This window comes from Microtus ochrogaster, chromosome 6 (genome assembly GCF_000317375.1).
Source record: "Microtus ochrogaster isolate Prairie Vole_2 chromosome 6, MicOch1.0, whole genome shotgun sequence".
Classification (NCBI taxonomy): domain Eukaryota; kingdom Metazoa; phylum Chordata; class Mammalia; order Rodentia; family Cricetidae; genus Microtus; species Microtus ochrogaster.
The window spans coordinates 1,803,147-1,815,649 of NC_022013.1; the positions used below are offsets into that span (position 1 = coordinate 1,803,147).

At 39.6% G+C, this 12,503-nt stretch overlaps 1 protein-coding gene across 2 annotated transcripts in view; it reads left to right on the forward strand.

Moving 5' to 3' along the window:
- Thsd7b (thrombospondin type 1 domain containing 7B) overlaps positions 1-12,503 on the forward strand; it is an 877,985-nt gene that overhangs the window by 367,868 nt on the left and 497,614 nt on the right. For both annotated transcript variants that reach the window (XM_026779900.1, XM_005348232.3), the window contains exon 5: positions 3,557-3,726. In XM_026779900.1, the coding sequence (XP_026635701.1) occupies positions 3,557-3,726 (170 nt within the window). The remainder of the gene's footprint in view (positions 1-3,556; positions 3,727-12,503) is intronic.

Consider the following 12,503-nt stretch of genomic DNA (forward strand, 5'->3'; position numbering starts at 1 on the left):
AGCCTCTGTTCTTCCCTCTATTCCCAAGTTTTCTTGAACTTTAGGTTTGAAGTAGTTGATACAGATGATCAACCTATGGCTGAACACCCACAGCCTCTTATTCTTATTACTCTGCCTTCACCACTGCCCACTGTAAAATAAGCTTCTTTCATCAGTAGCACAGATCTACAGCTATTAACACAACTCTTTTTCAGGCAGTTGGATAACATGAACATTTAGTAAAACAATCGCAGTAAGTTCCCCCAGGGCTCATGACCACCTGAGCCATGCATTCTTCACCAGATTTATAGTGCCAGACATGAATTCACTCCTGTGGTAGGCTTCAAATGCATCTAGACAGTGTTGGATTACCCTACAACAGTCAGTCCACTATTGCCCCAGAGGGAACATCTTATCTGGCAGAACAATGTTCGAGCATTCAGGGTGCTAGGTAAGACTAAATATATAACTATTGAGGAAATCAATGAAACCCTCATGAATAAATGTGTGTGTGTGTGTGTGTGTGTGTGTGTGTGTGTGTGTGTGTAGACTGTTCATTCTCTCCCGGGACACCCAGACCCGAATAATCACACAAAAACTATATTAATTGCAACAGGGTTTGGCCAATAGCTTAGGTGTATTTCTATCTAGGTCTCACATCTTAAATTAACCCATTTCTATTAATCTATGTATCACTACAAGGTTGTGGCCTACTGGTAAGTTTTCCATGTCTGTCTCCTTCAGCAACTACATGGCATCTTTTTGACTCTGCCTTCTCTCTATATATTTATCTCTGTTTGGATTTCCTGCCTGCTAAGTCATTGCCCGAAACAGTTTATTAAATATATATATATCGATATATATACTAATATATCGATATATATTAATATATCGATATATATACATTAATATATATTGATATATATCATATATATGTATACAGAAGGACATCACACATTGTGTGTGTATGTGTATGTGTGTAGGTGCATGTGTAGTGAGGCAGCAATGGAAAAATACACAGAGAATGATATAAGGAGACAGGGAATGGGGATGTAACTCAGTTGGTAAAGTGTTTGCCTATCAAGTGTTCAATTACCAGCACTACATAGATCACATGTAATGATAGTTAGCTATAATTGGGGTACTCAGGAAACAGAGACAGGAGGGTCAGAAACTCAATGTTATATTCAGCTATACAGCAAGTATAAGTTCAAAGCAAGTTTGGAATAAATTTGCCCCTGTCTCAAGTAAAAGGAGAAGTGTGTGTGTGTGTGTGTGTGTGTGTGTGTGTGTGTGGTATAGAATAGGAAGAGGATTAACTTTCATTATATGACAAGTTCAGTGTTTGGTATGATTACCTACATCTTAAGAATGAGAAGGTAGAACTGAAGATCAAGCTGATCAAGCCGAAGAACTAAAATTAGCAATTAGCTCCTATTCAGATAACATTGGTGAGTTTCTTAAGGCAGTGCATTTGCGGTGGTATACACCACAGAGTATACTGCACACAGCGCATTTGCCAGTCTCCTAGGGCTGGAGTCAGTTGCTGTACCTACCTCCTTATTAGATGGAAACACTTCTTTAAGAGAGTTAAAAACAAAGAACTCTTGAAGACGAAGAGCTGAATAACCATCCAGTCCTACAGCCAGTCCCCAACCTCACTGTGCTTTTCCGTACAATGCAGCTACCTGTGTTCCACAGCTCAGAGCCAAGTCCTTCACTCATGCGACCCTAGGGAATGGAGTGACAAGTTAGGACTGGGTGGCTCTGTAGTTGTTCCTTTGGAGAATTGCTGCCTCATGCTCAGACTGCTTGCCATCTTTCTGCCATCCAGGAATTAGAAGAGGGTTGTTTATGTTCACCTATAAAGAGGAAGATTTGACCTTGGGGCTCCAAATTCCTTCTTTATCACAAATCCCTACTCCTGTGTGTGTGTGTGTGTGTGTGTGTATGTGTATTCATATCTTTGTTTGTACTGTCATGTACTGCTTTGTGCTGTGTGTATGTGTTCATATAAGTATGTGTGTGTGTGTGTGTGTGTGTGCATAAATGTGGAGACTAGAGGTTCAGAGGTTGGCAGCAGGCAGCAGATATTTTTCTTAGTTACTCTCCACCTGTTTTTTTTTTGTTTTTTTTTTTTTTTGAGACAAGGTCCTTTGCTAATTCTGAAGATCATGTATTCACCTAGTCTGGCTGGCCAGAAGACTCCAGGGACCTCATTTCTCCATACCTAGCTGGGCTGTGCACCTGAGAGCTGGGCATCTGAACTCACGTTCTCATGCTTGCACAGCTGAACTGTCTTTCCAATCATCCTTTGTCCACAAATATTTAAGCCTGGGGAAATCATGTGGAAATGAAATAATAAGGGTGAGGGAGAAAAATTGAGTTACAACAAACCTGGATGGGTTGTCTGCATCTTCATCTGTGGAATCTACTTTGCACCGACTAATGATTCCAGGCTTCTAAGCTTTTGAGAATGATAATATCCACTGCAAAGAGTTTGATCATTATCAAGATTTTTAGATATTTTCATAGTTGCTGCTTGATTTTCAATCTCACTCTTATTTCTGAAATCTATGGTCTTAGTGACAAGTAATAATTACTATATTTTACTTTTATTATAAGCAATCACATTGCTGAGAAATCTTTCCTCGCATCAGAGAATGTTCTTAGGTTTTCTTTGTTATTCCAGAAGATAATGAGTCTGTGTATGTATGAGGATGCTGTGGGTTATATTAATGATTTGAACTTGAGGAATGCTATAATAACCCACAAAAGGAAATAATGCTGGAAGATGGGAACCCAGGTATGATGGTGGTAGATTTGCTTTCTGTAAATTATATATAAACTCTATTGCATTTTACTGCTTTAGTTTTATCTGTTTTAAAATCTTTCTTCGCCAATTAATTACAAGCCAGGAAGACTCATTTCTATGTCAGTTTAAATAACTGCATGCTGCTTGTGTTGAAAAATATTCGTTGACTAAACATAGTGACATATGCAGTGTTAACACATTTTAATAAACATTTAACGCACATTTTAATGAATTCATCTTAATTGGTTTATCTCGGTGTCAAGGTGTTAAATGGGGAGAAAATGATTTCTACATCATGATTGAGATGTTAGAGACCAATTTGCCTATTTGGAAAGAAAATGTCTTCAAGAATATACATTCCTCCACTAATTGAAAAAGAAAACTAACTTCCGTGTAGTTGACTGGAAGTCTGATTGGTAACTGTTGTTGACAGTTTCAGCTGCCATATTGTGTTTCCAGATCCTTCCTCTAATTCTCTCTCTTCTACTTCATACTCAGACACACCCACCACTTGCCTTACACACCCACTGCTTGCCTTACTTCCCTTCCCTCAGTCCGGTCACTTTGTGCTGTCGGTGTTGCCACCGTGGACAGGTGTGATTCACTCTAGGAAATAACAGGGGTTTAGTAATCCAAAGTCAGGAGACTTCTTTCTCCACAGTGAGAAAGAGATTTTCATGTGTGTTTGATGTCGTTTCCTGATTTCTTCTGAGCTGGATACTTTTCCTCATTATCTCTTCTTCTTTTAAACAAATCAAACAGGTATTCCTGGAGAACCTCTGAATGGAAGGAATGCCAAGTCTCTCTTCTCCTGGAGCAACAGGACCCACTTTGGCACGACACAGGACCAGTCTGTGGCGGTGGGATCCAGACCCGAGAGGTGTACTGTGCCCAAAGTCTACCAGCAGGTGTCTCATTGAGGGCCAAGGAAGGTAGGCAGTCAGCTCCTGGTAGAGGGTGTGACTGGCTGGAAGGAGAACCCACCCCAGTACTTCTCCTAGTATTTTTTTTAACTTGAAAATAAATATTTATTTATTCTTTGAAATTTTTGTACATTTTATTTCGATCATATCCATTCAGTATTACCTACCTTCAGCTACCCTGAGTACCCTGCATTCTTTCATTCTCCCAATTTCATACCCTGCTTTTTGGATAATAACTCCCTATGTTAAAGTAGTGATTCTCATATGCACATAGGTGAGGGTCCAACCACTGGGGCATGGCAGTCCAGTGTCCATTCAAAGGAGAATGGTTGTTGCCTCCCTCAGCATCAACGGCTCAGATCTTAGCTAACTTACTGACTCAATAAACAAGGGTGGAGGACAATGCTAGCACTCTACAAGAAGCTGTGACTTTACCAGCTGCTTAGAAAATTGAGTCTGGACAAATCTTCAGCGGGTGTGATAGACTTGAACTGTGGAACTTTTGGGGACTTTGGTTGGGAAGACGGTAACATATGACCTTTATTCTGTGAAGTTCTTCCTGCTAGTTTCACCTTTGTGGCAAATCCCAGAGTTCTAGAAGCATCTACGGCTTTGAGTTTAAATGATCGCCTTTTCCAGATTGCGCTGCTTAAAACCAGTAATTGGTGCTTTCTTCTCTGATGACACCGATGAAAATTGACAGCTTACAAAGCCGGTGTTTCAGAGAAAACAAGACTGGAGTAACTCTTCTGAACTCGCAAGGCACAGCATTTAGACAGAAGGCTCCAGGTTATCTTTTCAAACGTTGAGGCTGCTTGTGTCTCATCTTCTCTCTTCTTCCCTTTCCTTCATGACTGCAGTTCAAGGAGCTTCAGAGGCAAAGGCTTGAATATCTATTTTCTGCTTTGACTCTGTGTCTTCTATTGAAATTTTATCTTTCTAAAGTTTCTTCTACAAATGATCTTATTTTTAATAAATCTATTTCCAAAATTTCTTCAACCACATTGCCAGCCTTGATTATGAAAACGTGCATAGCAGGCAGTGTCCTAGACATTTTTTATTCTCAACTTCAGGTGCTGAATGGCCTTGATTGGGTTAACTTGTGGGCACATCTGAAAGAGGGTGTCTGGACTGATGATCGATGTAGAAGGGTCAGCCTAATGTGGATAGCATCAGGCAGGTAGCCCTTGGCTAGCGAGCAGTGTCCTCCATGATTTTTCTTTCAGTTCCTGCTTGAGTTCTTGGCCTGACTTCATTTCCTTATCAGTGGATTATGGCCTGGAAATATAAGTCCACTAAGTACTTTCCAAGCTGCTTTTGCTCTGTGTTTTTATCCCAGCAATGGAAAGCAAACTAGATTAGGCACAGGAGATGGCGTTTTAGTACAGAAGAACAGACACTGCACAATGAAAGAGCAATTCATTACGGACTGAGTACTATCTGAATAAAGCATGGGAAAATGAAGATACTGTCCAAGACCCCGGGCACATGTCAGAATTAACACTTGTGTTCATGTGGAAACACTGGGCCGCTAGAATCCCTGGGTTCTGGGGGATGGGATGTCTGGGGTTATGAATGCACTCATGTGTGACTCCACCACGTCTTTTTGTTCGAAGCTGAATATGGCAAGAAAAGCTCTTCTCTAACAGAGCACAACCATAAGGAAGGCACTAGATAGTGTTCCACTTACTTTGTTGTAGTTATCAAAGGTTTTATTTCGCTCTCTAGTGTAAGTGACCAGCAGGAACATTTGTCCATTACATTCCTTCCTGGTAAATTCTCTCATTCTTACTATCTTTCACAGGAAAACTTTGACAAGCCTAGAGGTTTCCAAATTTCTTCTACACTCAAATTAAATACAAGATAACATTTGAGTTTCTATAGTGTATAGGACAGTGATGTCTTGTCAAGTTAGATCGGTAGGACTTAACTATTTCCAACTCTGTTGCTAAGGTAGTAATAAATGACCAAACTAAGGTCATTTCATTTTTAAAAAGTTAAGATGAATTAATTAACTTATTTATGTGTATACATGAATGTGTGCCACATTTGTCTGTAAGTCAGAGGACACAGCCTGGGAGTCAGTTCTGCCTTTATACTACCTGGATTTGGGGGATCAAGTAGAAGTCATTAGACTTGGATAGAAGCCATCTCTCTTGACCTATTAAAAAAATTTAAGCATTCTGTCCTGGGCCAGCTTTACTTTAGTCTATGTCCCAGGTGTTGTCATTATAAAGCTATCCCTCCAACAATCTCCTGTATTTTCATTAACAAAGAAAGTTAGCAATTGTGCTTTGGTTTCTTCAAGTCTTGTGATCATTGCAGGTCCCACATGGTCAAAATAATTTAAAAAGCCCTGAAGGTAATCCTCATGGAGGAGCCAACGCTTGTCAGAGGTCCGTGTTCACTATAAGTGGAGAGAACATAGGAACTGAATGTAGGGACTGAGGCTTGGGTATCGAGGTGACCCTGTAAACTGTCGTGAGGAGAGCTAAATGAGTAAGGGACTTTACAGGTGTTAGGGAAAGCAGGCTTTCTGTACCACTCCAGAGTTAAGGCTTTAGTTTTGATAATAGGATTAGGCTTTGAAAGCAGAGAATGAATTCTTCATGCTCAGCTCTTTGTAAGAATATTAAAATGTCAATATGCCAAGGAAACTCTCATAGTGGTCAAGTCCTATTTGCAAACTTACTTGGCTGTGCAGGAAGAAGATATTCCCCAGTCTTGGCAAGGACTAGAGGTGCCCTTTACTTGTCTATAGAAATTGGCCCTGAAGTCAATAAGCACATTTGAGTGTGAGAATGAGGTTTCATGAGGAGACTACTAGTAACTGCCCTTTACCATCACCCTGAGAAGAAGAGCCAACCAAACTGTGTAAACAAGGTGGTAGCATTTCATCTTGTTTGTGTTAAGGAAGAAACAGACAGCTGAATGAGAAAACCCTTGCTAACTCACAACAGAACACTTGACGAGACTCCTATTGGAGCCTAAAGAAACAACTGCATTGGACCACAGTACTTCCACCTTGGAAATTTCCTGCTCATGGGATGATGGCTGCAGTGGTAAGTTGGCAGGGAAGAACAGACATATAATAGCAACAGGCTCACCTCCATACTCCTCAGTTAGCCAAACAGTGAAGGAAGGACGGAAGTGAACGTTGGGGGACATGTCTTATTAGTAAGCAAAAGAATGAGGCAGAGAAAGAAGGAGAACGAGAGAGAGAGAGAGAGAGAGAGAGAGAGAGAGAGAGAGAGAGGAGATGGAGCGGGGGAAGGGAAGGATGACATCCCAAGTAAAACTTCAGGAACCTATTCGATCTATTCTATTAGACTGTGTTCTCTCTCTGCTTGTATCTCAAACACTTAAACTGTGAGATGATGTTTGGGAATGGAAAGTCATTTTGTCATTGTAACGGATTCCAAAGTCCACAAGAAGTTCAGGGTTGAGTTTGACTCCATCTTTCTTGTCTAAGGAGAAATTTATAAAGCTACCCACCCATAATCTTAATAAAAACAACTATGCAGCATAGGCAAATTTTCTAAAATAACAGGAAGAAAGCTAGTAAAAATTATATACATATAAACTTTATTATAGAGGCAAACATAGACCATATGATTGATTGTTTAACTGAATGAGATAGACAGATGATCATTTGACAAATAGAACTAGATAAAGACATAAGTGAGAATATAGCTTAACTATTCTCTCTAAAAATATAAAGCATTTTGTAGCGGAAAAAGAATTATTTAATATTGAGAGACAACTTGGTCACTGGAAGTCTAAATTAAGGTTGATTTTTATTGACTGTGCTTGCTTGCTTCTTAAAAATCTATGTTCAGTGATTTTCTAAACCAACTGTACCAAACTTATGTTAGCATGATGTGGGCATGTTTATTACATTACTATGATTAGCAACAGTACTGGAGAGCTCCTGTTTTATCACTAATAAAATTATCAGGCGCTTCTTGACATTATATACTTCTCAATTTATTCAGCTCAAGAAATACTTTATATGATTTAACTGAGAGTATGACAGAGCTGGAAAACAAGATGCGGGATAGCAGAAGGAGGTGCTTGACATGTTCATGGGGAAAATGACTTGTATATAAATAGATATGTTTGCTGACACATGAATCGGGCTTAATCTGATTTTGTAAAGAAGAAAAACAGGTGTTTTTCCTCGGTGTGTGTGTGTGTGTGTGTCATGTATATATACTGACAATTTTTTTTCAAAATTAGCCCAAATAAGTTAATAATTTCATGCTATATGTTACTGAAACTAAAGCTTGTAGAACTGCAAAAGGGAGAAATTGTCAAGGATCCAGAATGGATATGAGTATAGATTTTTTCAATGACGTCCACTGACCACATAAAGCACTGACACCAATTCTCACATAGGCTCTGTTCTCTAAAGGGTGTCAGCCATTAGACTTGATGACTATGTTCTGAAAGAAAGAATAAGACAAATCAACTATTAATCACTATAGGTGAAGTGTAATATGGGTGTGATGGAAGGTGGGGACCAAGGGGCATCTCTTCATTTTTCTCCACATTTATTATTGTTCTTTCCATGTATAATCTTATTTTCCCCCTGATTCTGTTTTCATCATCCAGTTCTTACAATGTTCACTCTCCTATTTCCACCTTGCATAAATCTTAAAAACAAGCACCCTTTCTGTGGTCACAGCAGACATCGCAGCATCTTCTGGGAAAATGTAGATAAGAACTCAGTAGGTACGTTTTGAGCAAATGCATGCAAACTCCTGCCTGTGTCCTTAGGTTTCGTTGGACGCAATTCCTCTGACTTTGAGATACATTCCTCTTCATTTCTCTCATTCACACACCCTGCACTCCATTAGTGAGTAGTCAAATGTTCCTTTTCAGAGTCAGAAAATAATATACTAAGCCTAATATGTTGACAATCTTTAGTTAAATATCTCACTTGACTTTATTTTGTCTGCTAGACTGGATTTGTTTTGGGGCCAAGCCATGAGTTAATGGGGTTCCTTTTGGCAGCAGAATTTCTGACACGAAGTTATTGCTTCCAAATCCATTTCTTAAGTCTTTTAAAACGTGCAAATGCCCAGAAAGTGGGGTGGTGTGAAAATATCCCTTTACTAAACCCACCTTCATCCAGGAAAGTTTTAGTATTCTTTCCAAACTCTCTTTGGGCATTTCCCCATGCTCCAGTTTTAATTCCTCATTAGATCCTTCTCTCAGGAGGAAGATTCACTTACCTGTTGTCTTCATTTTTAATTGCTGCTTTTTAAGCCACTGCTGTCCAAATCAGCAACTGCATCTCTGCCCTGATCAGCAGTGGTTAGGCTGCAAGAGTTGCAGCCTGAAGGAATGCTGTTCCCTCAGGCACCTACAAAGAAAGCCACAAGGGAACTTAACTAAATCTCTGTCTCTCTAAAGAAAGCAAGATTCAAAGGTTGAGGTGGAATTCTGCTCCTCAGAGAGGCTGAAGAGCAAACAGCTCACCTAGCTCACCTCCTCTACTGCTGGTGCGTCTCCAGAAGGCCTCGTGTTTCTCCTTGTCCCTCGTTATAAACTCTTCTCCACAAGCTCCTCACTACCACTTCCTGTCAGCTAATTGCTGATGCAGCCTCCTGGCCACAAGTGAATTTTATTTAATCAAACATAGCTTTACATCATTAAACAAATGTTTCAGAGCATAGACAAAAGTAACACACCTTAAAATAATATTCTATAACACTTTTATCGCATCCCTATGGGCTCAGGCAGATGTAAGAAGTTCTTCACATTTTCTAGACATTTTCTTGGATTCTCTTGAGAAAAATGCTTCCAACATCAAGAGAAAAGCTGGGGGAAAAACAGTTTGGGTTTTTTTGTGTTTGGGTGTTTTTTTTCTAATTCGAAGACCTCTATGTCTCTATATAGAATGCATGACTTTATCCCTGATGGTCTTTTTATTTTATTTTATTTTGGCTTTTTGAGACAGTTTCTCTGTAGCTTTAGAGCCTGTCCTGGAACTAGCTCTTGTAGACCAGGCTGGCCTTGAACTCACAGAGATCTGCCTGCCTCTGCCTCCTGAGTGTTGGGATTAAAGGCCTGTGCCACGTCTGCCTGGCTGATAGACATTTTTAGATTCTGTTTTTTCTTCTTTATTAATAAACAACTTTGACCATCTGGTATACAATGAAATGCTTTGATATATGAAGATTGAGGGATGATTGACTCAAAATATTTAGGCTCTATGTCATCTTCTTTGATGGTGAGACTCCCTGATATATACTATTAGCCATTGTAAGCCTGTGACTACTAACTGTAGCCACCATGTTGTACGGTAGAGCTTTTGAGCTTCACTCTCCAAAGATTGACTGTTCTTTAGAATTTCATCATATTTATGACCCTAGACAAATTTTGCCCATGTTGCCCCAATGCTTTATAGATATGGTATGCAGACCTAGATGACATATGTTGCAGTTTGAATATCCACAAATACTTTAAATGTGGTGTTGCCCACATTGTAGTTTTTACTGTATTTCCAGATCCTTAGGGATTTTCTTACTGTGCCTAGAGACCTATAGTTATCTCTTTCTCCCAAGGACTCACAAGAGAAAAGTAGTACATGTCTTGATACTTCACTACCAATGGCCTTTAGCTCCTGCTCAATCTATTGGAAAATTTATCTATACCTGTAAATACAATCTGCCTGTTCTAGCTATCATTCTCTTTCACCGTTTCTTGCATTATTGCATAGATTGATGGTCAATGTGAGTTTTTTTTTTAAATAAAATTCCCTTTTTTTTATCCTTATTCAGAAAAGGCACATGTTCCATGCATAGCTCTACAGATGGGATTTGTCTGCCTATATTTTTCCTCTTTCGTAGACTGAATAACCTATCAGATTCCACAACATAGTCACAGACGCTAGGAAATAAGATACGGACACCACTGAGTGGTTAAGACCCCACATGCCCGAGCTTCCTCCATTGATACTGAGAAACAAAAGAAAACTTGGTATTTCTTTTAAATGTAAGTGGCAGAACAGTTCTCTTGGCTAAGTGGATTATGCGGATTGTAAGGTTTGGGATGAGCTGTTCCATTCCTTAGGTATATGATGACAGGGATGTTGCTCAGCCTCTGTAAGACTCTAGCTTTTTCATCTGTAAAACTGAAATAATATTAGAGTTCTCGGGAAGATCCGTTTTTAAAGAAGAGAAAAATCAAATCACAGCACCTCACCCATGGAAGATTCCAAAAGTCCAAATTATTCATATTTTAAAATTAATTATTCATACATTTATTAAGATAGTTTTACAGGCTAAGCATCATGTCGTCCATGTATTTGGAATGGGGCTGAATATATCAACCCACAATGGGAGAAAACCAAACCTGATTTGGAGGAAGAAAGATGAAATCAGATTACATGGCTATATTACCATGCATCTTACAGTTCAGGTGTATAAAAAGCATATTTCAAATGCAAGATTAAATTAACATCCTAGAAGAGCAAAGGGCTTTGCTTTTAAATTTCCTTTTCAAATGAAAATGCCTCAGCCTCCTCATCTGTAAAATTAGAGTTGGAATCTGGTCTAACAGGAAAGTTTCTTTCAACAATAGAGTTATATAACTTGTTCTCCCTGCAGAGAGATGCAGTTGTAAGTATTTAGGAGCTAGCAGAGGCTGGCCCAATCATTGGACACATTATTGGCAGCCTTTCTGTTAGGGTAGGTGAGTGTGAGTAGCCATTCCTTATCTCTAACACAGGCCCACTACTTTGAGTTCTCACGTGATGGAGGGCATTCTGAAATGATTGCTAACAAATTGGGCACCGCACTGGGGTTCTAGATAATAGGCATCACGTTCAAAGCCAAACAGACTTCAAGAAGCCTATAGGCTACAATATGTGAAGGAAAGTGCAACAGATTGCATAAAAGACGGGATGATGAGTTTGGAGGTGGCATGTTGCTATCCAAAACATACAGTCATAAAATATCTCCAGGAATTCTTAGAACATAAATGAAAAACCCAGCAAGGAATAAAATTATTGAGCATGGTCATTAGAGGAAGTGTGTTGTAAGAAGGTCACTTGTTTCATTCCCGGCTGCTCAGCCCAGAAGTAATCACACAGAATCTATATTATTTGCAATACTGTTTGGCTAATAGCTTAAGCATATTTATGGCTAACTCTTACATCTTAATTTAACCCATCTCTATTAATCTATTCATCACCATGAGGTCATGGCCTACCAGTAAAGTATCAGCATGGCTGTCTCTGGCAGCGACTCCATGGTTTCTCTTTGACTCTGCCTCCTTTCTCCCAGCATTCAGTTTAGTTCTCCCCCCCCCCACACACACAGCTCTGTTCCTCTGTAGCTCTGCTATAGGCCCAAAGCAGTCTTTTATTAACCAATGGTATGCACAGCATACAGAAGGGAATCCCACATCAGAAGTGCTGATTTTGAGTTTAGATCTGAGTAAGTAGCACACCCACATATCAAGCTCTGTAAGAGTTTAATGTACCACCTGCCCCAGAACACTATGTTAACCTGTAATGTTTCCACAGATACTGATAGAAGCTATCAGACTCCTAGGCCTGAGACAAATAGTGGCTCATTTACCCACAGCAATGTACCTAATAAAATATCATCGTTAGGTCAGTATAATGCACCCCAGTTATAGAAGGGAAGCACATTTAGGGCATGTAACACCTGCACACATAGTGGCTAAAGAGGACAGCTCCTGAAGAAGCCCTGGTCTCTGACAGAGTGGCTAAAGAGGACAGCTCCTGAAGAAGCCCTGGTCTCTGACAGAGT